Raw genomic sequence first — 27,739 nt, 5'->3', positions numbered from 1 at the left:
CAACCATGCTTCATAGCTTGAATAGTGAATTGAACTTTAAATTCAAAACTTCTCTCAATCTAGTCAGGTAGTTTACAACATTAAATGGTATGCAATCGCGTTTTAAGCATTTCTAATCATGTTCAAATCACTTTAGTATTATTTTTAAAATTATGGTGATAATATATAGGCATACTTTAATTCAAAGTTATTATAGCTTTACACAAAAATGAGGATATGTGTTGCTAATCCAACCATTTATTTTGCCAGGGTTCAAAGACAATTGAGGGTCTTATCTTAAATCTCCCTAGACCTTTGAAAACTGAAGCGTTTACAAATATGAAGAATTTGAGATTGCTCCAAATCAATGATGTAGATCTTATGGGATCTTATGAACATCTCTCCAAAGTGTTAAAATGGCTTATGGGATCTTATGAACATCTTATGGGATCTTATGAACATTTCTACTTTTTATTTATATGTTGCACAGATATTCAACAATTTGAAGGTCCTTAATCTTAGTAATTCGAAATCTCTCACAAGATCACCAGACTTCTCAGAAGTCTCACAACTGGAGATATTATTACTTAAGGGTTGCACAAGCTTGAATGAGGTTCACGAGTCTATTGGACTTCAAACAGGACTTGTTTTGCTGGATTTAGAAGGATGTGAGAACCTTAGGAATCTTCCAAGTAGTATTTCTAAATTAAAATCTCTTAAAACTCTTGCCTTGTCTAAATGCTTTAGTCTTGCGAAATTACCAAAAGAATTGGGGAATATGATGGCTTTAACGGAGTTGTATGTAGAGAACACTGCGATTAAGCAACTACCATCCTCCTTTTGCTTTTTGAGTAATCTCGAAACTTTATCATTTTGTGAATGTGAATGTCTCATCGAATCACCAAAGTTTATACGATCCTCACGTCTACAGACACTGAATCTCAAAGGTTGTACAAGCTTGGTTGAGATTCATGAGTCCATTGGACTTCTAAAAAGACTTGTTAGATTGGATTTGCAACGTTGTAAGGAGCTTAAGAATCTTCCAAGTAGCATTTGTAACTTGGATTCTCTTGAAACTCTTTTCTTGGATGGGTGCTATAAAGTTGAAGAGTTACCAGAGCAATTTGGGAATATGACGGCTTTAAAAGGGTTAAATGCGGGGTGGACTGCTATTAAGCAACTACCATCCTCCTTTATCCTTTTGAAGAATCTCAAAAGTTTAAGTTTTTTTGGATGTAAATATCTCATCAAATTACCAGAGTTCTCAGAAACCTCACCTCGATGCCATATGATATTTGCAGGTTGTACAAGTTTGGTTGAGATTCACGAGTCCATTGGACATCTAAAATATCTTGATTCACTTGATTTAAGAGGGTGCAAGAAGCTTAGGAGTCTTCCAAGTAGCATTTCTAATTTAGAACGTCTTGGAATTCTTCTGTTGTCTAACTGCTCAGAACTTGACAAGTTACCGGAACAATGCGGGAATATGCAGGCTTTACGGCAGTTAGATGCTGCTGGAACTGCTATTGAGCAACTACCATCTTCCTTTGGTGATTTGAGCAATCTCTGTTGTTTAAACTTATCGGGATCCTCACCCAATAGCTCCAACTGCATGAGTTTGGTGTCCACTTCTAAATTATATTCATTGAGAGAGCTAGATCTCAGTAACCGCAATTTGTCTGATGATGAGTTTCGCATTGAATTTGAATGTTTTTCTTCACTTAGAAATTTGACATTATCAAGAAACAATTTTCGTAACCCACCTAGTTTCATCAGCTGCCTTCCTAACTTAAAAGCATTGGATTTGAGTGAGTGTACTAGTCTTCAATCAATTTCACTTCCCGAAACTGTAATGGAATTGAAAGCACATGGCTGCACATCATTAGAAAGAATTGATGTGCAAAGAATCTCAATTCTGAAGAATAGGAGTTCAAAATATTTAGACGTTGACAACAACAGAAATTGGGGATCGATGTTTATCCTTAATAATTGCCGCAAACTGGTTGAGATTCAAAATTTGGAGAGGTTGCGATGTGTACCAGAATTGGTTATGATGGAAAGCTGCAACAATCTATCATCGGAATCTAAAGAAAGTGTTTTCCAGGTTCTCTCTCTTCTTTTCTCTTCTCTTCTCTGTCTCTTCTCTCTCTCTCATTTTCTTATGCAAACACTTTTTTGAAATAGATGATGTGCAAGGCAGATTACTGTTGTTCCGGTCTCTTTCCCGGAAGTGAGATTACAAATTGGATTAGCCATCAGGCAATGGGTTCTTTAGTATCTTTCCGTGTACCTTCGTCTTTGGATGGTCGTAAAATCAGCAAGGTGCGTTTATGCATTGTTTATGCAGCAAACAAGGAAGCACCAGCGTTGGGTGATAGGAGTTGGTTCAGTTGGAGATTATGTAATAAAAGTTCTAGAGACCAGTCCACCGATTGGTATTACCTTATGCCAGGTGTGTCTTCTAGAACAGCACTAAATGTTGATATCTTTGAGGATCAAATACATGCACAAGTGATGGCTTGGCGCTATTGCTTTGGGTACCCACCAAATAGAATTACGATGAAAAGTGGAGATGAAATAGAGGTCGCCATCGATCTAAAGAAAGGGTACAAACCTTATATGTGTGGAATTGATCCGCCAATTGTGGAAGTGAAGAGCTGTGGAATTGGTTTTGTACTTGATGGTGATGATCCAAGTGTTACAGATGATGATGAGATCTCTGAAAGTGAAAGTGAAAGTGAAAGTGAGGAGGATTCACGATTGTAGCCATCCCTCAGCAAATTCAGACCACAATTCCTCCCAAATATATGGTAGCCACATATCCCTTGCTGCCCCTTTTAATTAATTAATTTTTATTTTTTATGATATATTATTTTATTTATTTTTTATTCTTCTTTTCTTCGTAGACAGACAGTCATGGCTGTTAAAAAAGCGAATTGGTGAAATGCATGAGAAACCGTTTCTGGCTGTCACTCAAATTCCCTCACAGACCGCATCTGTCTGGCTTAAGCTGCTGCCACGCATTCGTTCCTCACCACCGCTCTTGCTCTTGACTCGTCCACTCAAAGATCTTTTTTTTTTTTTTGATATCGAGGAACCTCTACAAGGCAGGGCCCTTCGGACCCACCCCTGCAGAGTAAACCCCGGCCCCGTGCACCGCACCCTCGGAAGTTTCCCTACACGGAACAGGGTAAGTCACTGGCTATTCACCAGAGGGGTGTGGCCCCAAGGAGGAGGTAGCACCTGGTGGGTTTCGAACCTGAGACCACTGAGGAGCAAACTCAGAGCCCCAGGCTTTACTCCCTAACCACCAAACTCGTCCACTCAAAGATCTAGCACGGAACTCGAGTCTAAAGCCAAAAATTACAGAAGCCTTGTTTATCTTCAAAATCTCGTATGGCTTGGTTCAATGATTCCGATACAGAGATTCCACTTTTCATTGTTCACTCTCACAATGACTTGGTTCATAAGCCTAATCCGAGTCTCCAGCATCAAACCCAGAAACAGAGCGCTGAACCCATTTTCAGCACATGAAGGGCCTCCACACCAAGCTCTATGAATCGTATGCATGTCTCCTCGGAACCACATGGTGTTCACGCCACTCCTGGCCTCCACCTACGTGGGGACCCTGGAGACTGAAGTTCAGGTCCATCGCCGAACCAACTAGCTCGCAGGATCCAACCCACCATATGTCTCGCGAACCCAGGTATTCCTTCTTCTTGTCCAATTGTACGGGCATCGATGGCGATATTCATTTGGATGTCAGCTTTCCTTGTCGGGTTTGTTAAATTGTGGGAAAATACCAGCCTTTTTTGCTTTTTGTGACCATTGTGTGAAAAAGCTCTTTTTAGAAAGTTTCATTGAATAGTAATCAAATGATGAAAAAAAAAGAAAGAGTAAAATTTGATTGAAGTGAAATATGGGTATGGCGAAATTGTATGTAAATTTGTAATTTTTATTTATTCTCACGTAAAACAAATGTAGTCTTTTTGGGAAGTTAATGGTTAAATCTGACGGAAGTGTTTAAATTAAATACAATTAAAAGTTTAGGGGTTCAAATCGAAAGGTTTTGAAATTTGACGGTTTTCTCAAATCGCGTGGTAATTCAGGAGTTTAAATGAAGTTACCCATATTTATTATGTAGAACTATATAGAGTTTGCTTTTAAGCTGTAATAAGTTATAGAATTCCATTTGATTCTGTAACTAACTCTTGTCTCTTGTTGGGTACAATCTGCGAAATAAGAAAAAGTCGAACTAATTTCATGACCAAAGTTGAAGGGAAAACCAGTTGTCTTCTGCCTATTATATTTAAATAATATGATAAATCCAACAAATAGTCTGTAACATGCATGTGGGTCTATAATAATCTTGGATTTTAGAGTTTCATCAATGGCTCAATTGTAAGAAAATTTGGTCTTGGATAATTGAAGGTGCACTATGAGTTATTGATGGACCAGACACCTTAGATCCGTGGAAGTTTAAGATTGCATATGACAAATTGGTAATTGTTCTTGGATTTGCAGGCAAACGAGATATTATTTTCCTTTGATGATCGCCTCAGGCACTATGCTACTAAACAGTTGACAAGGGTAAGAGATGCATGATCAATGGGAAGAGCTTGTTTGTCTCTATCTTAAAAATGCCATCGTGGACTATGTATTGCATATTCTCAAATTAAAAGTTTGTCTAATCTTTGTTGTGGAAGATTATGTTTAACTCTTTGGAAGTTCCAAAATCTCCAGGTGGAAGGTTAGTTACTAGTTCTTTTTGGTTCATGACAATGCATTTCTACATCATTCTCAGTCCCATATGAGGTCTCTCTAACTCTTGGGACGATTGGCTGGGAAATTCTGGAAATCTTTTTGTAGGTTCTTAGGAAAGACACAGTTTTGCTTTCGTTTTCCCTGACACCATATTATAATGCCTTCAAGCATCAAATCAAATTGGATTTCAGTATTAGTATTCAGGTAAATTGTCAATTTTAGACTTGAAAATAATTGTTCTTGCCTCCTATACATCACATTTTTCTTGTTCATTTTCTGATTAGGTTTTCCATTGGATGCCATCATGTTTTGTTATATCACAATTTCATAATAAATTCTGTTATTGATATTCAAATTGGTAGGCATGCTTTGAACAACGAGTTAACAAATCCTATTCGTGTTTACAATATTGGTGTTTGATGAGTGGTTACGCTTTCCTTCCGTGCAGGATGTGTTTGCCACTGCTGATTGCGGTGGGTTTCTTGAAAGTACTAGAAAACCAACCCTTCCAGCTTTGGCTCAGGTAAGCTACATATCTACGACCAACTTTTTTTTTTTTGTGAAGATATTAGCAATCTTCCTAGCAAACTATTGAAGTCAGAGATATCCCTGATAATTAAGTCTTTTTACTCCAAACCTCCAGGGGCTACCACCATTAAAATTGTGGTGGAAAAAATAGTTTGATGCTTAGTATTTGTTGATTGCAGTGTTGATTTCCCAAGATGCTTGTTCGGCCAGATGGCAATCCTAATATGAGATTTCCTATCATGATTGAAATAGTGATCTGGATTTTGAGTGGCCATGGTATTTGCATAACTAAATATGCTATTATGTTTCTCTTTGGCTGGCAATTTTGGTATTGGCTCTTTAATATGCCTCCTTTTGAGTTTTCAAGGTTGCAAAGCGGCAGGGGAAATATCTATCACATCGATTAGAGCTGGTGGAGGTCATGCCAATGGAGCAAATGACATGGAACTGGGAGATCCATTTCTTTACAAGCATCTAGGAAGCATGGCAGCCATTGGCTCTCGTAGATCTTAGGTAGAGCAAGGTGAGTTTTACAACCTTGGTGTTTGGTTGTTATATTAGCATAATCTAGATTTTGGAGTTAAAAGGTATCTTTATCTTCTTGTAGGAGTCTATGCCTACATTTCTTCTCCCTCCCTGTTCCTGATTGTTGGATGACTGGTTTGCGGAGTCTATATGCTAGTGCAGTTTGGCAAATGACTTTGCCGCCAAATCTCCATGGTGTGAATCCTGTCTACGATGAATACCCATGATTGTTTATAGAACCATGCAAGTGAATTCTTTTCGTTCCACTTCAGAGCTCCAACACCTGAGATTTTGGGGAGAGCATTTTCAGAGAGGACAGCCATTGATTGGACTGGTGAACCGGCATTGCAGACTGCATAACCTTAACTGATACATGTTTTTGTATTATGTGTTTGGTTTTTCGGTAAACAACAAGTATGAATTAATTAATTTTGCTAGAGAAATGAACTACTAGCCTTTATGGATGACAAATTGAAATAATTTCCCTAGCAGAAAATCCAAGTTCAATTAAAAGCTTAGCCAGAACCTGTTTGCATCTGATAGGATATGTTACTGGATTGGCATCGCTAGTGGGCTCACAATAATGAGCATCCTATTGGAGTTGCTTCAATAAAGTTGTACGAGAATGCGATACCATGGAAAAAAATTTTATTTACAAAATCAAATATTGAAATATATATATATTTCTTCTATTTTGTTGTAGACAATCGTGGAAATTGTTTTAGTTAATCGTGGAAATTGTTTTAGTTAATGTGAATTGTTTTAGTTAATATATATTTCTTGTTTCTTTTGGGTTCTCAAATTGCAGGACTTCGTTTTTGCTATGAACCTTTTTTTTTTTTTATTGCCCTGTTGGATTTTATTTTATTATTTATTTTTTTTATTTTTACTTATTAATTATGGAGAACTACATTGAGTTTGCATTTAAGCTATAATATGTTATAGAAATATTTCATTTGATTCAGTAACTAACTCTGGTTGGCTTAAATAAGCATATAGAAAAATAACTTATTAAAGGAAAAGTTCAATCTTTATTGAAAAAAAAAATTAAAATACACATGAATAAATAATAAATACACACTAATGTCGATCATCTTATGCATCATATATTAAGTTAATTGGACCATGGATTGATGCAATAGCAATTTTTCGCTGGAGGCCAAAGGGGCAGAATATGTGAGTTGGTTTATTTGGCGCTCAGCATATCTGACGCGTGTTATATAAGCTGGAGGAACCGATTTTTTGTGTCAAAGAGTTTAGATTTTGGAATTAAAGGTGTCTTTATCTTCGTGATAGCTTGTTTGCGGGGGTGTATACTACTGCAGTTACTACTTTTAGATAAGTAGTCGTGGCACATGTTCTTGGGATATGTTGAGAAGAGAGCAAATGAGTATGTCGCCTGCCTTCATGGTGTGCGAGTCCATTTGAATTCGAAGAATTTGAGAGAAATAGTATGAAATTTTGTTTTTTATTATTATTTTTTTTTTCTATTGATAAACTGAGTCAGAGATTCCAAAAAAAAAAAGCTTTGGCCAAGCATTTAATCTAAGCTTCCACAACAGTTTCCAGGAACTCAATTCATCATCCAAAGAGCTGAGAACCATACGATGGACTGATACATTGCCCGAGGAATCTGATATATTGACCCTACCACGAGGGACAAGGTTGAAGATAATTAGCGCTACATAATTACATATGATGTGGCCTCTACTAAGGTATTAGAAGAAGAAGAAAAAAAAGGCTACTTTTGAAAAAGTATTAGGTAGCTTTAGAAAAAGCAGAAGATAAAGCCCAAAGCATCACATGAAGACAACAGAAGAGGCAGATTTGAAGATAATTAGCGCTACATAATTACATATGACATGGTCTCCACTAAGGCATCAGAAGAAAACAAAAACAATAATAATAATAATAGAAGATAAGGACCAAAGCATTGGATGAAGAGAAAGAATATGGGTGTGTTTGCAAAGAACTTGAAAAATGAAGTAGATTAAAACACATGGGTGTGTTCGTGAGGTTTTTATTAACTGCTTTGTAACCGTTAATCGCTAACCGCTTTTAAAAGCGGTTTGTAAAAACCGCTAATCGCTTAGTTAGTGAGTTTTTAAAAACTACTAACTGTTAACCGCTTTTTTAATATATATATATATATATATATATATAATTTTATATAATATAGAATTGCAAAACAACGTAGTTTTGCACTTTTATATATTCATCCTGATAAATTAGAGTTTTACTTTGGGTTAGGAATTTGATCATCCTGATGATTTTCATATAATTATGTTTTTTTTTTTTAAGTTGATAGCATTTGAGTTTTTTTAGGTACCCTTTACATTTTTTTTTTTTATATGGGCTCATTTTGGAGCAAGCCCAATGTGGTATATCGCAACCTATATGCTTGTAAAATAGTGTATATTTTGATGCCAAAAAGGCATAGAAAAGGCCAAAAGGGGCAAAGTAAGCCCAAAACGGAAAATTGGACCAAAAGGCAAAACTAATAATAATAATTGGAAAAAAAAATTTAAGTGAGCCCAAAAAAAAGCTTAATTCTCAAATTCGGCCCAAAAAGAAAGCCCAAAGAAAGCCCAAAAGCAGTTAGTAAAAAAAGCGATTAGCCGGATGTGGTTAACCGCTAAACGGGTGGTTAACCGCTTAGGCGGTTAATCGCTTTGCGGTTAGTAAAATGTACTAACCGCTTAAGCGGTTGCGTTTAGCGGTTTTAGCTAGTAACCTCTTAAGCGGTTGCGTTTAGCGGTTTTAACCAGTAACCGCTAACCGCAACTGCATGATCACCCCTAAAAACACAACTGGAATTTTAGCAGATTTAATTAAAATAAGAAAAAATAAAAATAAAAATGTTTCGTATGAAAAAGTTAAAAAAAAAAAAAAAATTGTTATGTAGTGATTTTTTATTTGAATAATAATAAAAAATGATTGATATGATATAAAAATGAAGAATAATGTAATTAATTTTAAGAAAAATAGTACGGACTTTTTTCTAATCATTTGGCAAACACACCCACTAATCTACTCATCAACACCTTAGTCCACGAGAAGACAACCTCAATCCTCTAGACACGTGTTTAGGAGCTCAGCCTACTTTTCTCTAAATTAAGTGAGAAGAATTTTGTTTAAATCGGTCTATAAATTTATTATGTGTTTTTTCTATGACTTTTTTTAATTAATACGGGAGAAATGTATAGTCTTATTAAAAAATTATAAACTTCTCACATATTTAAAAAATAAGTGATAATACAATAGATTAGGTTAAAGAAAACTTCTCCCTTCTTTAGCAGAATTTCTGGTCGTATAGATTCTTGGCTCTTTAAGAATCTTTCATATGCAGGTAGGCTCCAGTTGTTATCTTCTGTTCTTTACAGTTTACAAGTATATTGGATGGGAATTTTCATTCTTCCTAAAAAGATCATTAAAGCTATTGAACTAAAGTTCAATAGGTTTTTATGGAATGGGAAAGAAGAAGGTGTAGCTAAAGCTAAGGTTTCTTGGTCTGATCTTTGTTTTCCTAAAAAGGAGGGAGGTTTGGGCTTAAAGAAGCTTGAAACTTGGAATCAAACTTCTATGCTTAGGCATATCTGGAGTATATTTGCCAGGTCTGGCTCTATTTGGGTTGCCTGGGTTAGAGAAAATCTATTAAAAAGAAGGAGTTTTTGGAGTGTAGGTATTCCTCAAAATTGTTCATGGAGTTGGAGGAAAATTTTGAAGCTGAGATCTATTGCTAAAAGGTTCTTGAAGTTTGAAGTTGGGCATGGGGATAGCATTCATATGTGGCTGGATTTGTGGCATCCTGCAGGAGTTTTGATTGAGCAATATGGCTTTAGGGTTGTTTATGATGCTCAAAGTAATATTGAAGCTAAGCTGTCTTCTGTCATTTGCAATAGAGATTGGTTTTGGAGACCTGCAAGATCAGAAGCTCTAGTTGATATTCAAGCTAGGCTTTCTGAAGTTTGTTTAGGCCAATGTGATAAGCCAGTTTGGACTGCTTCTAAAAAGGGTGTTTTTGTTAGTGCAGAGACTTGGGAAGCCCTTAGAAAGAAGAATGTAGAGGTTACTTGGTGGAAGTTAGTTTGGTTTCCTCTTGCTATTCCCAAGCAGGCTTTTATTTTGTGGCTTGCTATGAAGGATAGACTACTTACAGGTGAGAGGTTACTCAAATGGGGTTATAAGGGTGAGGTTCAGTGTTGTTTCTGCCATTCTCAATTAGAAACTCGTGATCATATTTTCTTTGAATGCAGCTTTAGTTCGAGAGTTTGGAAATATTGCATGTTTCGTTGTAAAATTGATATGCCTCCTGTGATTTGGGATGATCTTGTGCAGCTTGGTTGCAATAAGTGGGGAAAGAACTCTCTTAAGTGCTTGATTTGTCAATTGGTTCTTGGTTCTGTTGTTTATAATCTCTGGCGTACTAGAAATGAACTTAGACATGATGATGTTCCAAAAACTGAAGAGCAACTACTGAAGCAGATTTTCTGGGAAATCAGGACTAGAATTGCTGTAAAAAGAGGTTTTCCTAGAACTAGGGAGAACCTTTTGTTGTGTTCATTGTGGAATTTGCCTTCTGCCATCCTCTGTAATGTTGGCTTGTAGTTTTGTTTTTTGTTTTTTTTAATATGTAAGGGTTGTAAGGGGCTGTTTTGGTGTTGAGTAGTTGCTGGTTTTGTAAGTTTTTTGTTTTCCCCTGGCTTTGTAAGGGGTTGTATTTGTGTTTCAGTGTTGCTCTATTTTGAGCTTTGATTTTAATGAAATGCTTATTCATCAAAAAAAAAAAAAAAAAACTTCTCCCTTCCAAATTTTTTTAAAAAATTCTGTTTATTCTTAAACCCTCTCCTAATTCTTACTTCTGCTATAAATCACCATATTTGAAGTTGATACCCAATAGGTGTAAATATTGAAGCCCAAAGGTTGCGTAAGTATAAAAAAAGTCCAATTATTGAACCAATCAATAGATGGTGACAGCCAGTCCTATTTACTCTTATTACACAATCTTTCAACTTGTTAAGGAAACCAAAATCTTTACCAGTTGACTACTGGAGCCATCTCCTTGAATCTAAGAAAACTCGAATCAGTGGTTGCAAATAATTGTGTTGTCTATGCAAATAGTTAGCACAAGAAGCGAGGTTATTGTGCACCATTTTTGTTTCTATGCATCAGTATCTAACGGTCAGATTGCCCGAGGAAAGCAGCATCAAACAGCACACAGCTGGATATATGTAGTCTTTATCGGATATGTTGACTTGACCCAACCACAAGGGGAAGAAGTCTGAAGATAATTAGCGCTACAGACACTAAAAGGCATCCAAAGCATGGGATGAAGAGAAAGAAGACTAGTAGTCTTCTCATCAACAGCTTCATTCACCTGAAGAGATGTGAATACTTTGACATTTCTGTCCACTTTGAAACTTCCTCCTTATTCCTACGTGAGAAGTTCGCAAGCTACCAAAACTGAAAATGACTCTACAGTCCTACAAATTGACAAAAGTATTCACTCGTTATGCGGTATAGACAGACAGACGTGGCCCACGTGAAGAAATATGGAAGGAAAGTGCATGAATGAGAGAGACGGAGAGCAGTTACATGTATCGTGTTTCGCTAAGCTTTCTTCATCTTCACCTAATCCCTTCTCTCTCTCACTTTCCCTTCTTTCAACCCCTAGTCTCTGTTTTTCACTATCTTTGATCAATTTATGATAGTTAATTCTAACAATTAAATGATGAAAAAAAATTGGGACAATTGTTTGAACTGAAATATGGGTGTGGCGAAATTGTACGTAAATTTGTAATTTGAATTTATTACTTAGTAAAAAAAAATGCAGTCTTTTTTGGGCAATGAGGTACTGGGCTACATTTTCGGAGGGTTTTCAGCAATTTGTATTGCAAGAAATTGTTTCAAGAATTCTTGTTTCTTTTGGGTTCTCAAATTGCGAGACTTCTTGTTGGGTACTTATAAACTGACTACTAGCTCCTTCCACAATCGATGTGGGATAATCTCTCCAACTCACACATTAGGCTCTGGGTTAGAGCAGCAATAACTCGTTTCTCCCGTGAACTATTGGGTTGAGACTTGTTGGTAAACGTGAGCTCTGATACCAATGTTAGATGGTTTTGAGCTTCTTTCAACTCCAAAAGCTAGCTCAAGAGGTCTCTCAACCCAACAAACTAGCTCAAAAAGGTAGGTCAATAGGTGAGACTTTTTTCGCACTTATAAACTGACGCCCCTTCCACAACCGATGTGAAATAACCACAATACTTCCTTGTTATGCACTTTTCTTTCGTTTTTTTTTTTACCCTGTTTGATTTTTTACTTATTTATTATCTAGGACTATATTGAGTTTTCATTTAAGCTATAATAAGTTATAGAATTCCATTTGATTAAGTAACTAATTCCTTTTGGGTACAATCTGCAAAATAAGAGAAACTCAAACTAATTTCATGACCAAAGTAGAAAGAAAAACAGTTGTCTTTTACTTATTATATTTGCATAATATGATAAATCTAAGGAATAGTACTCTAGTTACACACATGTGGGTCTATAATAATAATCTTAGAGTTTAGAGTTTCAACAAAGGCTCAATTGTAAGAAAAGATGGTGTTGAATAATTGAAGTTGCACTGTGAGTTTGTGAGTTACTGATGTTGATCCCTCTCCTATTGTTAACCCTCTAGAGCTTCCAAATCTCCTCAAAAGAAAACAACTTATTGTTAGATATTTATTATTTTGTGATCCTTTTCTACTGTAATGTTTCTTGATGGCCCGATTTTGTGATCCTTCTATGGTTTAGCAGGTAACTTCTATGGTGCTCCTGTTCTCACAACAGTGCTCCACATGGAAAATTTATTGCCTTTCTACCAAAACTGAGGCAGAGACCAACCATTCTAGGGCCTGTTGATGATATCTGTGAAAGATTGGACCTCTTCAATGAGCCGTCCTTGGATAATTGCTTCATATCAAGAATGTTCCAACAGTTTCCAGTCAGATGGTGGTAGTGTTCAAACTTGCATATTGCATAACATAAACAATTAGGCACGAGAGCTTACTGGAGTAGAATGAGAAGGGATAGTTCTCGTGTTTAAGGAAAAAAAGAGAAAATCACATAATACTGTGAGAAAAATAAGTGATCAAATCCCTTGGGGCTTGATCCCATGCAACATATGGCTTGATCCCACTGTAATGCGTCACTTGTAATGCACTACACGTACTCTTGTGTAAGATCTTACTCGAGCTACAAGGATGACTCAACATGATTTGACATATATTTGTTTTTGAGTGGGTCGGACCGGATTCAAAGACCCAAAAAATTTCTCTTAAAATTAACTTTAATATTTTTATTTTTTACATAACATCAATCACTTTTTTATTACTATTCAAATTAAAAAATTACTACAAAACAAATATTTTTTTCACTTTTTTATATAAAATACTTTTACTTTTTTTTTTCCCACATCAATCAAATATGTTATAGTTTTAGTCTACTTTTTTTTTTTTTTTTTTTTTTTTTCAAGTCCTTTGCCAAACACAGCCTTATGGACTCTATGGGTGTGTTTGGCAAAGGACTTGAGAAAGGTAGTGGACTGGAACTATAACAGATTTGATTAATATGAGAAAAAAGATAAGAATGTTTTGTATGAAAAAATGAGAAAAAAAAAATGTTTTATAGTTATTTTTTTATTTGAGTAGTAATAAAAAGTGATTGATGTAATATAAAAAGTAAAAATGTTGAGATTGATTTTGAGATGATTAGTGAGGTTGACTTTTTTTTTTTTTTTTCTCAAGATCCTTTCCGGTCCTTTGGCAAACAGATTCTAAGAGTTGTGATGTAAAAAGTGATTGCCAATTGTTTTCCTGGCTCCGTTTGGCAGGAACAGTATACTATTTATCAAAAAAAAATTCAACTCTCAACATTTACTTTTTACATCACATTAATTATTTTTTATTATTATTCAAATAAAAGAAATTACTATAAAACAAAATTATTTCAATGCTTTTTCATACCAAAATTTTTTATTATTTTTTTCCTTCATATTAATCAATTTTTATTACAATTTAAAGTGGATGCGAAACGGAGCCCTTTAATTAATGCTTGCATTGATTCCGCAGTTCCACTGCTAACCTTGTTGCTTTTAGTAACTGATGATGCTAAGCAAGTCGGGTTTCCTGTTTTAACAGAGTTGTGATGCAACAACATACTTTTGAGAGTCAACAGTGAAGATCGCCCGAGGAAAGCATCACCAAGCAGTAAAGATTCCCGCTCCAAAGTTGGATGCAGCCAAAGGATGAACACAAAGAAGAGTAGTTGTCTTCTCAATCAACAGCTTTCTTTATTCACGTGAAGACTCATGAGTCATGTCAATAATTTGAAATTATTTTTTTGGTTATTTTAGTGAGGCAATTTAGTAAAAGTGACTACAATTTTCACTTTTCAGCCTCACCATTTTAACTCAAAATAAATAGTGAGTAAACAGTATTTACTAAAGATAGTGAATACTATTCATTTACCAAATGAATAAAAAATAATATAACTTTTCTCTCTTTTCATATTCTTTGAAAAAGTGATATATATATATAAAGAAGTATTTGAAAAAAAATATTTAAATTGAATAGTGAAAGTTAATAGTTAAAATAGTGAGGCTATTGTGGGTGTTCTAAAAATATGAGTTGTTAAAATAGAGAAAAATGTACTTTAGGTTATTTTGGTGAGTAATATTTGATGAGGCTGCTAAGAATGCTCTTACAAATTTACTCTCAAAGAAAGAATAAAAAATCATTAAAAATAAATATTTAAATAAAATAGTACAAATGAAGGAAAATCCAATAATTTTTTTAAAAAAAGGAGGATGAAAAAATAATTAGAGAAAAACATGAATAAAAACTCTAGCATTTCTTAAAGGGTAAAGTCCATAAACCCTCCTCAAATTACCACAAACTTGACAATAACATCTCTGAATTTTTAATTATGACAATGTCTCCCTAAGAGTAACAAATGCCCCTATATATTTCTCAATAAAACAAAATACCCCTATAAATTCAAAAAAAAAGTGAAAAAAAATTTAAATGAAAATTTTTATATTTTTTTAAACAAAAATTTTTAGTTAATTTTTTTAAAAAAAAAAATAAAAGAAAAGTTTTCAATTTTTATAAAAAACCGAAATTTTTTAATTTTTTTATCTTAAAAAAATGATTTTTTTTTTTTTTGTTAGTTTTATGTTTTTTTAGAAGTTTTAATATTTTTGTTTTTATTTTACTAAGGATAATTTTGTTATTGGAGAACATTGATAATTTTTAATAGTTTGAAGAGAATATTACCAATTGATAGTTTGAGAATTACGCGAATTTTCCCTTTCTCAAAATGAATAAATGATGAGAGGCTTTGTCTTCGTCTCTTTCTCTCTCACTTTCCCTTCTTTTTTTCAATTGAATAAATGGTTTTTTTTTTTTTTTTTTTTTTTTTTGGTTTCACCGAGATAATAAAGTAGGAGAAAACAATTCAAGCTTTTTTTCTTCATCGTTATCTTAAGCTGATCCTTTCTCTCTCGCTTTCCCTTCTTTCAACCCAAAATCTCTGTTTTTCGTTACCCAGAAATCCTAATCCAAGTTTCGGCCATCAAAATCTAGAAACTCAGCGTTAAAACCCATTTTGTAGACATCCCCACATTTCTCACTTCTCCCCCAAACCACGATTTCTTTCCCGAACTACCCCCACCTTCCGTCTCTATCTACCACTCTACCACCCATGGACCAAATCATTAGTGTCATACGACGATGCTTGCCTTTCTGCTTTCCACTGCCAGAAATTGAATCCGAAGACCAGAACGAGGCCTCCCAGGTTGTAGGTGTCGAAGGCCAAAACGAAGACGGTAACGTTTTCAATCATTTTAAAAAAAACTCAAATCATATATATTATATGTAATTTACGCATTCAATGGATGATATGGTTTAACTTTAGACTTTTTAACTTCAACTACAATCCAACTCTCTTCTCTTTCTGCTTGCCTTGTTTCAATATTAATGTTAGAGGAATTAAGTTCAGATACCACTGAATCATCATCATCGTGTCCTCTTTAGTAGCGTGTAACTTTGCTTGGAGGATACAAAAAGAACTGACGAAGAAAAATAATGAATTATCATAAAAATAATTTGTATTTATATTTATGTTTAGTAAATGATCTTTCTCATTTTCAATTTACTTTGCATAAATATCCTCCTCTTAACTTGCCGAGTTTGTCGCCATTTTCAGTCCAATCAAACTCAATCACAAGAAGCACCTCGTCATCTTCTCAATCTGGTTGGGACCACGACGTTTTCTTGAGTTTCAGAGGTGAAGATACCCGCAAGAACTTCACTGATCACCTTTACAGTGCCTTGGGTCGAGCTGGAATTAATACCTTCCGAGATGATGAGGGGCTTGATAGAGGGGAGAGCATCTCTAGGGAATTACTCAATGCGATTCGTAGATCAAGGATTTCTATTGTGATTTTCTCTAAAGGATATGCTTCTTCTACGTGGTGCCTTGATGAACTTGCAGAGATCGTGAACTGTAAGAACACCATAGGCCACACTCTTCTTCCCATATTTTATCACGTGGACCCTTCGGATGTCCGAAAACAGTCTAAAACTTTTGCAGAAGCCTTTATTTGGCATGAAAAGCGGTTTCAGACTGATATGAAAAGGGTGCAGAGATGGAGGGAAGCTCTTACCGAAGTTGCAGAATGTTCTGGCTGGGATCTTGAAAGCTTTGCAAATGGGTAATATGTTATAGACTCTTCTACTTTTTCATGCATTTCTTTTTATTTTTTCTTTTTTTTTTTCCTGTCCTTTTCTTTTCTTTTAAATTTCAGACAAAAATTGATAAAAAGTAACATTAAGAAAACTAGTGTTTGAGTTGAATCAATTGATGGTTTTCTATTACGTGCCCACTTTATCGGTGTATCTAGATGGACAAACCTTTTTTCTAGAATTACCAAGTTTAGGATTGCTTTTAAGATAAAATATCGTACACATGAGGAATGACATTGTAAACCGTACTTCGCGTGAAATAGTTATTGACTTTTTCTACTAGAAGAAAAAAAAATTTTGTTATGTCAATAGAAGAAGAAATTATATAGAGATATATTTAAAGGATAATTATCAATAAATTTGATAAAGCCTAATTGTTTGTCATGACGTAAAATAATAATATTTTTTTTCTTCTTTTTCTTTCCTTATGCTTACTCTTTGTTTTTTTTTTTTTTTTTTTTTAATTATTGAATCATAATAATCAGGTATGAATCAAGATTCATCGAAAAAATTGTTGAAGAAGTCTCGTGTAAAGTGAACCCCTCTCACTTGAATGTTGCCGAACACCCAATAGGAATGGAGTCTCGTGTTGATGATATTAAAGATTTATTAAATCTTGGAACAAGTGATGTTCGCATTGTGGGCATTTATGGAATGGGTGGCATTGGTAAAACAACTCTAGCAAAAGCTGTCTACAATAAAATATGTGATGTATTTCAAGGAAATAGCTTTCTTTCGAACCTCAAAGAAAGTTCAGAAAAGCATGGCTTAGTTCATTTACAAGAACAACTTCTTAATGATATCTTCAAAACAAATTTAAAGATCTGTAATGTTGATAGCGGAGTCAGTATAATTGAGAAAAGAATTCAAGGAAAAAAAGTTCTTGTTGTTCTTGATGATGTTGATGACTTTGAAAACCTACACAAGTTGGTCAAAAAGCAATGGTTTGGTCAAGGAAGTAGAATTATTGTAACAACTAGAGATGAACGTTTGCTAAGTCAATTGGAAGTAGATAAAAAATATAAAGTAGAAGAACTAAATCATTGGGAGTCTCTTCGATTGTTCAGTTGGCATGCCTTCAAGATGTACAATCCAAAAGGAGATTACTCGGAGCTTTCGATTGAAGTAGTGAAGTATGCTGGGGGACTTCCGTTAGCTCTTGTGGTTTTGGGTTCTTTTCTTAAGGGAAGAGCCATTGCTGAATGGAAAAGTGAATTGAAAAAATTACAAAGAACTCCTTATGACAAGATTCAAAAAATACTTAAAATAAGTTTTGATTCATTGGAAAAAACTCAACAGTACATATTCCTTGATATTGCATGTTTCTTTGTTGGTATGGACGAAGAAGATGCTATCAAAATATTTGATGGTTGTGAATTCTGTCCAACGAGTGGTATCCCTACTCTTATTCAGAGGTCACTTGTGTCAATTGATTACCAAAAGAAGTTGAAGATGCATAATCTAATTCGAGATATGGGGAGGGAAATTGTTCATGAAGAATGTCCTGAAAATCCAGGAAAACGAAGCAGGTTATGGTTTCACGAGGATGGCTTAAATGTACTACGCAATCATTTGGTAAGAGGCATATGCATTTTTACTTAAAAAAAAAAACAAATAGAGGCATATGCACTTTTACTTATCAAAAATAAAGGCATGCATTTACATATATAAACACTTGCACATGCACATGCACATGTACATAATATAGTGTCATGTAGGTATGCATGAGAGATTGCCTTTTTTCCAACCATGCTTCATAGCTTGAATAGTGAATCAAACTTTAAATTTAAAACTTCTCTAAATCAAGTCAGGTAGTTCACAACATTAAATGGTATGCAACCGCGTTTTAAGCAATTCTGATAATGTTCAAATCACTTTAGTATTGTTTTTTAAATTATGGTGAGAATATGTAGGCCTACTTTAATTCAAAGTTATTCTAGCTTTACACAATATGAGAATGTGCATTGCTAATCCAACAAGCTATTTTACCAGGGCTCGAAGAGAGTGGAGTGTCTCATCTTAAATCTCCCAGAACAATTGAAAACTGAAGCATTTAGAAAAATGAAGATTTTGAGATTACTCCAAATCAATGATGTAGATCTCATGGGATCCTATGAACATCTCTCTAAAGAGTTAAAATGGCTTTGTTGGCATAAGTGCCCTCTGAAATCTCTACCACAGGATTTTCATCTAAAGTACCTTGTTATTCTTGACATGCAGCACAGTAATCTCGAACAAGTTTGGGAGACGGAGAAAGTATAACAAATCTTACCGTGCTTTTTTCACTATTTAAATGTTGAATATATAACTAACAAGAATTTTTTTCTTCTTCTTTTTATTTTTTTATTTATATGTTGCACAGATATTCAACAATTTGAAGGTCCTTAATCTCAGCAATTCCAAATCTCTCATTAGATCACTAGACTTCTCACAAGTCCCACAATTGGAGATATTAATACTTAAGGGTTGCACAAACCTCAAGGGCCTTCCAAACTTCTTAACAACCCCACATCTAAAGAGTATGAATCTTGAAGGTTGTACAAGCTTGGTTGAGATTCACGAGTCTATTGGACTTCAAACAGGACTTATTTTGTTGAATTTACAAGGATGTGAGAACCTTAGGAATCTTCCAAGTAGTATTTCTAACTTAAAATCTCTTAAAACTCTTGTTGTGTCTAAATGCTTTAGTCTTGCGAAATTACCAAAACGATTGGAGAATATGATGGCTTTAACGGAGTTGTATATGGAGAACACTGCTATCAAGCAACTACCGTCCTCATTCATCCATTTGAGTAATCTCGAAACTTTATCATTTCGTGGATGTGAATGTCTCATCGAATCACCGAAGTTTTTACGAACCTCACGTCTATGGACACTGATACTCGAAGGTTGTACAAGGTTGGTTGAGATTAACGAGTCCATTGGATTTCTAAAAAGACTTTTTAGGCTAAATTTACGAAGTTGTAAGAAGCTTAGGAATCTTCCAAGTAGTATTTCTAACTTGGAATCTCTTGAAATTCTTGACTTGTGGGAGTGCTATAAAGTTGAAGAGTTACCGGAGCAATTGGGGAATATGACGGCTTTAAAAAGCCTGAATGCAGGGTGCACTGCTATTAAGCAACTACCATCCTCCTTTAACCTTTTGAAGAATCTCGAAGATTTAAGTTTTGTTGGATGTGAATATCTCATGAAATCACCAGAGTTATCAGAAACCTCAAATCTATTCGAACTGACATTTGAAGGTTGTACAAGTTTGGTTGAGATTCACGAGTCCATTGGACATCTAAAATATCTTGGTTCACTTGATTTAAAAGGGTGCAAGAAGCTTAGGAGTCTTCCAATTAGTAGCACTTCTAATTTAGAATCTCTTGGAAATCTTATATTGTCTGACTGCTCAAAACTTGACAAGTTACCGGAACAATGGGGGAATATGAAGGCTTTATCGATGCTTGTTGCAGACGGAACTGCTATTGAGCAACTACCATCTTCCTTGGGTGATTTGAGCAATCTTGAGAATTTAATATTACCTGGATGTGGAGGAACATCCTCATCATGGATATCATCCGATAACTCCAACCGCATGAGTTTGTTATCCATTTCTAAATTACGTTCATTGATAGAACTAGATCTTAGTGACCGCAATTTGTCTGAAGATGAGTTTTGCATTGAATTTGAATGTTTATCTTCACTTCGAAGATTGAAATTATTAAGAAACAATTTTCGTATCTTACCTAGTTTCATCAGCTGCCTTCCTAACTTAGAAGCATTGGATTTGAGTGAGTGTACTAGTCTTCAATCAATTTCACTTCCCACAAGAGTAATAGGTTTGAAAGCAAATGGCTGCACATCATTGGAAAGAATCTCAATTCTGACGAACGAGAGTTCAGGATCTTTAGACCTTGACATGTTCACCGTGTGCGAGTCAATGTTTATCCTTAATAATTGCCGCAAACTGGTTGAGATTCAAAATTTGGAGAGGTTGCAATGTGTACCCCGTTCGGTTCACCTGGGAAGCTGCAACAATCTATCATCGGAATCTATGAATAGTGTTCTCCAGGTTCTCTCTCTTCTTTTCTCTTCTCTTCTCTCTCTTTCTCTTCTCTCTCTCACTTTCTGATGCAAACACTTTTTTGAAATAGATGATGTGCAAGACAGATTACGTTAGTTCCGTTCTCCTCCCCGGAAGTGAGATTCCAAATTGGATTAGCCATCAGGCAATGGGTTCTTCAGTATCTTTCCGTGTACCTCCGTTTTTGGATGGCTGTAAAATTAGCAAGGTGCTTTTATGCATTGTTTATGCAGCAAACAAGGAAGCACCAGCTTTGGGTGATGAAATTTACTTCATTTGGAGATTATGTAATAAAAGTTCTAGAGACCAGTCCAACGACTGGTATGACGTGGGACGATGTGAGCTTATAGAAAGAGCACCAGATTTTGATATCTTTGAAGATCATATACATGCACAAGTGATGGCTTGGCGCGATACCTTATGGTACAGACGAAATAGAATTAAGATGAGAAGTGGAGATGAAATAGAGGTCGCCATCGATCTACATACACGGTTCCAGGGAAGAGGTTGTATGCGTAGAATTGATCCGCAAATTGTGGAAGTGAAGAGGTGTGGAATTCATTTTGGACTTGATGGTGATGAGCCAAGTGTTAGAGATGATGATGAGATCTCTGAAAGTGAAAGTGAGGAGGATTCACGATTGTAGCCGTCCCTCACCAAATTTAGACCACAATTCCTCCCAAATATATGGTAGCCACATATCCCTTGCTACTCCTTTTAAATAATTTATTTTTATTTTTTATGATATATTATTTTATTTATTTTTTATTCTTCTTTTCTTCGTAGACAGACAGTCGTGGCAGTTAAAAAAGCGAATTGGTGAAATGCATGAGAAACCGTTTCTTGTTGTCACTCAAATTCCCTCACAGACCGCATCTGTCTGCCTTAAGCTGCTCCCACGCATTCGTTCCTCACCACCGCTCCAGCTCTTGACTCGTCCACTTAAAGATCTAGCACGGAACACGAGTCGAAAGCCAAAAATTACAGAAGCCATGTTCATCTTCAAAATCTCATATGGCTTGGTTCAATGATTCCGGTACAGAGATTCCACTTTTCATTTTTCACTCTCACAATGACTTGGTTCAGAAGCCTAATCCGAGTCTCCAGCATCAAACCCGGAAACAGAGCGCTGAACCCATTTTCAGCACATGAAGGGCCTCCACACCAAGCTCTACGAATTGTATGCGTGTCTCCTCGGAACCACATGGTGTTCACGCCCCTCCTGGCCTCCACCTACGTGGGGACCCTGGAGGCTGGAGTTCAGGTCCATCGCCGAACCAACTAGCAGGATCCAACCCGCCATCTCTCTTGAACCTGGGTATTACTTCTTTTTGTCCAATTGTACGGGCATTGATGGCGATATTCATTTGGTATGTCAGCTTTCCTTGTCGGGTTTGTTAAATTGTGGGAAAATTCCAACTTTTTTTGCTTTTTGTGAACATTGTGTGAAAAAGCTCTTTTTAGAAAGTTTGATTGAATAGTAATCAAATGATGAAAAAAAGAAAGAGTAAAATTTGATTGAAGTGAAATATGGGTATGGCAAAATTGTATGTAAATTTGTAATTTTTATTTATTCTCGCGTAAAAAAAATGTAGTCTTTTTGGGCAGTGAGGTACTGGGCTATATTTTTTGAGGGTTTTAGTTAATGTTAATGTTAATGTTACAGCAGCAATTTGTATTGCAGTAAATTGTTTCCAGAATTCTTGTTTCTTCTCGGTTCTCAAATTGCAAGACTTCATTTGTTATTAATTGTTTTTTTTTTCTTTGTTTTTTTTGCCATGTTGGATTTTCTTACTTATTTATTAGGGTAACTTCACTTTAACTTTTGAATTACAACACGATTTGACAAACCACCAAACTTCAAAATCTCTCAATTTGAACTCATCTGTCAGATTTTAAACGTTAAAAGTGAGATAATAGCATTTATACCCCTAATTTTTTTATAAAATTCCAAATTTAATTACCTTTAGTTCCAAATTAAAAAAAAAAATTTTAAAAAGTTTTTTTCAAAAAATCAGGAAGATTTTGGTCATTTTAGGGGTAAATCAGGGAAATTAATGGCTAAATCAAACGGAATGGTTTAAATTGACTGCAATTGAAAGTTTAGGGGTCCAAATTGAAAGGTTTTGAAGTTTGGGAGCCTTCTCAAATCGCGTGATAATTCAGGGGTTTAAAGTGAAGTTACCCCTATTTATTATGTAAAACTATATAGAGTTTGCTTTTAAGCTATAATAAGTCATAGAATTCCATTTGATTCTGTAACTAACTCTTGTCTCTTGTTTGGTACAATCTGCGAAATAAGAAAAAGTCGAACTAATTTCATGACCAAAGTTGAAGGGAAAACCAGTTGCCTTTTGCTTAATATATTTGAATAATATGATAAATCCAACAAATAGTCTGTAACACACTTGTGGGTCTATAATAATCTTGGATTTTAGAGTTTCATCAAAGGCTCAATTGTAAGAAAATTTGGTCTTGGATAATTGAAGGTGCACTGTGAGTTACTGATGGACCAGACACCGTGGATCCGTGGAAGCTTAAGATTGCATATGACAAATTGGTAATTGTTCTTGGATTTGCAGGCAAACGAGATTATTTTCCTTTGATGATCGCCTCAGGCACTATGCTACTAAACAGTTGACAAAGGTAAGAGATGCATGATCAATGGGAAGAGCTTGTTTGTCTCTATCTTAAAAATGCCGTTGTGGACTATGTATTGCATATTCTCAAATTGAAAGTTTGTCTAATCTTCGTTATGGAAGATTATGTTTAACTCTTTGGAAGTTCCAAAATCTCCAGGTGGAAGGTTAGTTACTAGTTCTATTTGGTTCATGACAATGCATTTCTACATCATTCTCAGTCCCATATGAGGTCTCTCTAACTCTTGGGACAATTGGCTGGGAAATTCTGGAAATCTTTTTGTAGTTGCATAGGAAAGGCAGTTTGCTTTCGTTTTCCCTGACACCATATTATAATGCCTTCACGCATCAAATCAAATTGGATTTCAGTATTTGTATTCAGGTAAATTGTCAATTTTAGACTTGAAAATAATTGTTCTTGCCTCCTATACATCACATTTTTCTTGTTCATTTTCTGATTAGGTTTTCCATTGGATGCCATCATGTTTTGTTATATCACAATTTCATAATAAATTCTGTTATTGATATTCAAATTGGTAGGCATGCTTTGAAAAAAGCTTAGGCATTACGACAAGTTATCAAATCCTATTCGTGTTTACAGGATTGGTGTTGATGAGTGGTTACGCTTTCCTTCCGTGCAGGATGTGTTTGCCACTGCTGATTGCAGTGGGTTTCTTGAAAGTACTAGAAAACCAACTCTTCCAGCTTTGGCTCAGGTAAGCTACATATCTACGACCAACTTTTTTTTTTTTTTTTTTGTGAAGATATTAGCAATCTTCCTAGCAAACTGTTAAAGTCAGAGATATCCCTGATAATTAAGTCTTTTTACTCCAAACCTCCAGGGGCTACCACCATTAAAGTAGTGGTGGAAAAAATAGTTTGATGCTTAATATTTGTTGATTGCAGTGTTGATTTTCCAAGATTCTTGTTCGGCCAGATGGCAATCCTAATATGAGATTTCCTATCATGATTGAAAAAGTGATCTGGATTTTGAGTGGCCATTGTTTGTGCATAACTCAATATGCTATTATGTTTCTTTTTGGCTGGCAATTTTGGTATTGGCTCTTTAATATGCCTTCTTTTTTGAGTTTTCAAGGTTGCAGAGCGGCAGGGGAAATATCTATCACATCGATTAGAGCTGGTGGAGGTCATGCCAATGGAGCAAATGACATGGAACTCGGAGATCCATTTGTTTACAAGCATGGCAACCATTGGCAGATACAAGGCTCTCGTAGATCTTAGGCAGAGCAAGGTGAGTTTTACAGCCTTCGTGTTTGGTTGTTATATTAGCATAATCTAGATTTTTGGAGTTAAAAGGTATTTTTTATCTTCTTGTAGGAGCCTATGCCTACCTATATTTCTTCTCCCTCCCTGCTCCTGATAGTTGGATGACAGGTTTGCGGGGGTCTATATACTAGTGCAGTTTGGCACGTTTCCTTGGGATATGTTGAGCAGAGTGCAAATGACTTTGCCGCCGCATCTCCATGGTGTGAATCCACTTTGAATTTGAAGATGATCTCAAATTATGGACTTTTTTCTTGCACAGGCGTGAAGTGAAGAAAACGTTTCCTTGGGATATGTTGAGCAGAGTGCAAATGACCTTTTATAGAACCATGCAAGGGAATTCTTTTCGTTCCACTTCAGAGCTCTTAACACTTCAGATCTGGGGAGAGCATTTTCAGAGAAGACAGCCATTGATTGGACTGGTGAACCGGCATTGCAGACTGCATAACCTTAACTGATACATGTTTTGTTATTATTTGTTTAGTTTTTTGGTAAATAACAAGTATGAATTGACTACTTTTGCTAGAGAAATGAACTAGCCTTTGTGGATGACAAATTGAAATAACTTCTCTAGCAGAAAATCCAAGTTCAATTAAAAGCCATAACCTGTTTGCATCTGATAGGAAACTGGATGCAACTATGAAGTTCATCCTCAAGGAGATGAAAACTCATCTCCTTTTCGCTAGTGGGATCACAATAATGAGCATCCTATTAGAGTTGCTTCAATAAAGAATAAATGTGCACCACCTGAAGCACAGAACAACCAAGTTCAATAAAGAAGAATAAACAAGGTTTCCATTGTTGTCCAAATCAATCACAAAACAAACTAGAAAACTAAAGCACGACACAAGAAGGAACTCTAAATAGTTGGTAGATCCTAAGAACCTAATACCAATTGTTAAACTAATCCAAATGGATTGTTAATTAGAAAGACAAAACAAAGGAGGCCAAGCCTTAGATACCCTGCTTAAGCATTGATCGAACCTGCATTGGAAGACCATAAAGCCGTATAAACCCAGCAGCATCAGCCTGATCATAGATCAAGCTGTCTTCAAAAGACGAGACATCTTTCCTGTAGAGGCTATAGGGGCTACTTCGGCCTGTTACATTAACAGAACCTTTGTATAGTTTGAGTTCAACTGAACCTGTGGTAGACTCGGTAATCTTCTCCATGAATGCATCCAATGACTCGCGGAGTGGGTCGAACCATCTGCCTGCATACACTAGCTCTGCATATTTGAGGGCGAGTGAATCTTTAACTTGCATGGTTTCTCGATCAATAGTTAAAGACTCCAACTCTCGTACAGCGGTGAAGAGGATTGTCCCACCTGGAGTTTCATACACTCCACGGCTTTTCATACTAACAAGTCGGTTTTCAACCATGTCAACTCGGCCAATTCCATGCCTTCCACCAATCTTGTTGAGTTCTGCAAGTAGAGATGCCGGAAATAGCCTCTTCCCGTTGACTGAAACGGGAAGACCCGATTCTACCCCGATTTCAGCATATCTACGGGGAAAGAAAAATTATAAAAATTATAAAAATTTGAAAGGAAAACTTACTCTGGTACACTCGGTGCATCTTCTGGGTCCACCGTCAACATGTACATATCCTTCTTAGGCTCGATTGCCGGGTCTTCCAGAATGTCACCCTTCAATGGCATAGAATATACACATATGAGAGACAGAGACAGAGACACAGACACAGAGAGAGAGAGAGAGAGAGAGGTGACCAGGAAAGCAAAAAATGAGCTCATCTCATACAAAAGTTTCTGAGCAACATACACAAACCGAAGAGCTAGACCAATTAGAAAAGGCAGAGGCACATGAGAAGACAGAGGAGGAATGACTGCAGAAGATGAAGTAGTGGACAATTCAATTGCATTTGCACCATAGCAAAATCGGGAAAGGAGAGGTGAATATTACCTCATGGCTAAGGTGCCATAAGTTCCTGTCCCGGCTGTATATGGATTGTTTTGTGACTGGGACGGGCACTTTATGCCTCTTAGCATAATAAATAGCATCTTCTCTTCCTCTAATATCCCATTCCCTCCAAGGAACTACAACATTTAGCTTGGGATTCAGAGCAAAGAATGTAAGCTCAAAGCGAACCTTATTACACAAAACAGCAAGCGAGATTCATGTAAGACAGAAATTCAAGAAGGGGTTATAAAACCTAGAGCTCAATCACAAGGCATGCCTGATCATTTCCTTTTCCTGTGCATCCATGAGAGACAGCATCAGCTCCAACTTCTATGGCAACATCCACCATGGCCTGTTTTTTTTTTTTTTTTTTTTTTAATGAAATTGTATTAAAGAAGTAAATACATACAAGTCCAGACAGAAAAAGAAAAGAAGCTTCTTCAACAAAAAAAATAAAAAACTAGTACAATGTAACAAAGTTCAAAGTATGAGCCTACGTTTGCAATAACAGGGCGGGCCATGGAAGTTCCCAGCAAGTATTTCCTCTCATAAATAGCACCAGCTCTCAAGCAAGGGAATACGTAGTCTCGCACAAATTCCTCCCTCAAGTCCTTCACCACTAACTGAGAAGCCCCACTGGCTTTAGCCTTTTTCTCCAAGCCTTCCAATTCCTCTACACCCTATGAATTTTTAGCACACAAATAAAGACAAGAAGGAGGTCAATAATACAAGTGGTCAGGAGGAAATGAAGAGTATCATCTGAAAACTACATACCTGACTAACATCCGCAGTGAAGCAAACTACTTCACAGCCATAGTTCTCCCTGCAATGGGAAAGTTAGGAACAACAAAAACTTGCATTATTAGAGCAGCATATAACATTTAAAATGAAATGCGTACTAATTATTAATACCAGAAAACGGGGAGTACGAAACAGGAAAGAAACCTTAGCCATGGGACAATGACAGATGTGTCTTAGTGGTGGCTAGAACAACTTTGTCCAGTTTGCCACGTAATCCTCTAGCCTTTGTAGCTTCCATAACTGCATCTCGAGGCCAAATCATAAGAAGCGTTACAAAAAACAGTTAAATCTCAATCAATGCATTTTTTTTTTTAAAAAAAATAAATTAAAAAATAAAAATAAAAATAAAAGACTAGCTTTAGTAGGTCAGGGTATAAATTTGGTGTTTTACATCCTTCAATAAAAAACAGATACATTAACTTGAAACACTAAAAAATAAC

The 27,739-nt window shown here is 35.8% G+C and overlaps 3 protein-coding genes and 1 long non-coding RNA gene across 8 annotated transcripts in view; 3 read left to right on the top strand and 1 right to left on the bottom strand.

Moving 5' to 3' along the window:
• LOC132163774 (disease resistance protein RPV1-like) overlaps positions 1–25,134 on the top strand; it is a 28,677-nt gene extending 3,543 nt beyond the window's left edge. Inside the window, exons 2-11 of one of the 2 annotated variants that reach the window (XM_059574146.1) lie at positions 16,048–16,555; positions 17,072–18,161; positions 18,579–18,842; positions 18,949–20,643; positions 20,726–21,345; positions 21,442–22,025; positions 23,238–23,676; positions 23,896–24,010; positions 24,391–24,546; positions 24,633–25,134. In XM_059574146.1, the coding sequence (XP_059430129.1) occupies positions 16,048–16,555; positions 17,072–18,161; positions 18,579–18,842; positions 18,949–20,643; positions 20,726–21,301 (4,133 nt within the window). In that variant the 3' untranslated portion in view covers positions 21,302–21,345; positions 21,442–22,025; positions 23,238–23,676; ... (1 more) ...; positions 24,391–24,546; positions 24,633–25,134. The other variant, XM_059574145.1, reaches the window with a different exon arrangement.
• On the top strand, positions 23–3,045 carry LOC132163779 (disease resistance protein RPV1-like). Its single transcript, XM_059574153.1, has 3 exons — positions 23–2,083; positions 2,164–2,789; positions 2,886–3,045. The coding sequence occupies exons 1-2, from the start codon at positions 413–415 to the stop codon at positions 2,743–2,745; spliced, it is 2,253 nt and encodes a 750-aa protein (XP_059430136.1). The 5' UTR covers positions 23–412; the 3' UTR covers positions 2,746–2,789; positions 2,886–3,045.
• On the top strand, positions 3,054–6,297 carry LOC132163784 (uncharacterized). Of its 4 annotated transcripts, none has more exons than XR_009438330.1 (6): positions 3,054–3,685; positions 4,504–4,569; positions 4,723–4,947; positions 5,192–5,266; positions 5,451–5,794; positions 5,879–6,297. It is a non-coding gene; the product is annotated as an uncharacterized LOC132163784 (long non-coding RNA). The 4 variants fall into 4 exon arrangements; XR_009438328.1 differs by having other exon boundaries at positions 4,504–4,729; positions 4,849–4,947; XR_009438329.1 differs by having other exon boundaries at positions 4,504–4,947; positions 5,451–5,547; positions 5,639–5,794.
• A 214-nt stretch (positions 25,135–25,348) lies between the features above and the next one.
• Positions 25,349–27,537, bottom strand: LOC132163154 (argininosuccinate synthase, chloroplastic-like). Its single transcript, XM_059573342.1, has 7 exons — positions 27,464–27,537; positions 27,273–27,321; positions 26,996–27,178; positions 26,776–26,850; positions 26,502–26,687; positions 26,139–26,227; positions 25,349–26,085 (listed from the first exon to the last, which is right to left on the bottom strand). Exons 1-7 carry the CDS (start codon positions 27,535–27,537, stop codon positions 25,533–25,535), a joined length of 1,209 nt encoding a protein of 402 aa, XP_059429325.1. The 3' UTR covers positions 25,349–25,532.
• Between the last annotated feature and the right edge of the window lie 202 nt (positions 27,538–27,739).

Source organism: Corylus avellana, chromosome ca10, assembly GCF_901000735.1.
Source record: "Corylus avellana chromosome ca10, CavTom2PMs-1.0".
NCBI lineage: Eukaryota > Viridiplantae > Streptophyta > Magnoliopsida > Fagales > Betulaceae > Corylus > Corylus avellana.
Note: the sequence above shows the minus strand (reverse complement) of the source record. Positions and strands in the feature narration are given on the sequence as shown.

What these genes read in the sequence shown, in the direction of transcription:
- LOC132163779 (XM_059574153.1), top strand. Translation starts at nt 413, where the DNA reads ATGAACATCTTATGGGATCTTATGAACATTTCTACTTTTTATTTATAT. An exon ending in CTAAAGAAAGTGTTTTCCAG is followed by an intron (nt 2,084 to 2,163) that starts GTTCTCTCTCTT and finishes TTTTTGAAATAG; the next exon opens with ATGATGTGCAAGGCAGATTA.
- LOC132163154 (XM_059573342.1), bottom strand. Translation starts at nt 27,537, where the DNA reads ATGGAAGCTACAAAGGCTAGAGGATTACGTGGCAAACTGGACAAAGTT. An exon ending in CAGGAAAAGGAAATGATCAG is followed by an intron (nt 26,688 to 26,775) that starts GCATGCCTTGTG and finishes TTGTGTAATAAG; the next exon opens with GTTCGCTTTGAGCTTACATT. An exon ending in TATGGCACCTTAGCCATGAG is followed by an intron (nt 26,228 to 26,501) that starts GTAATATTCACC and finishes ATGCCATTGAAG; the next exon opens with GGTGACATTCTGGAAGACCC.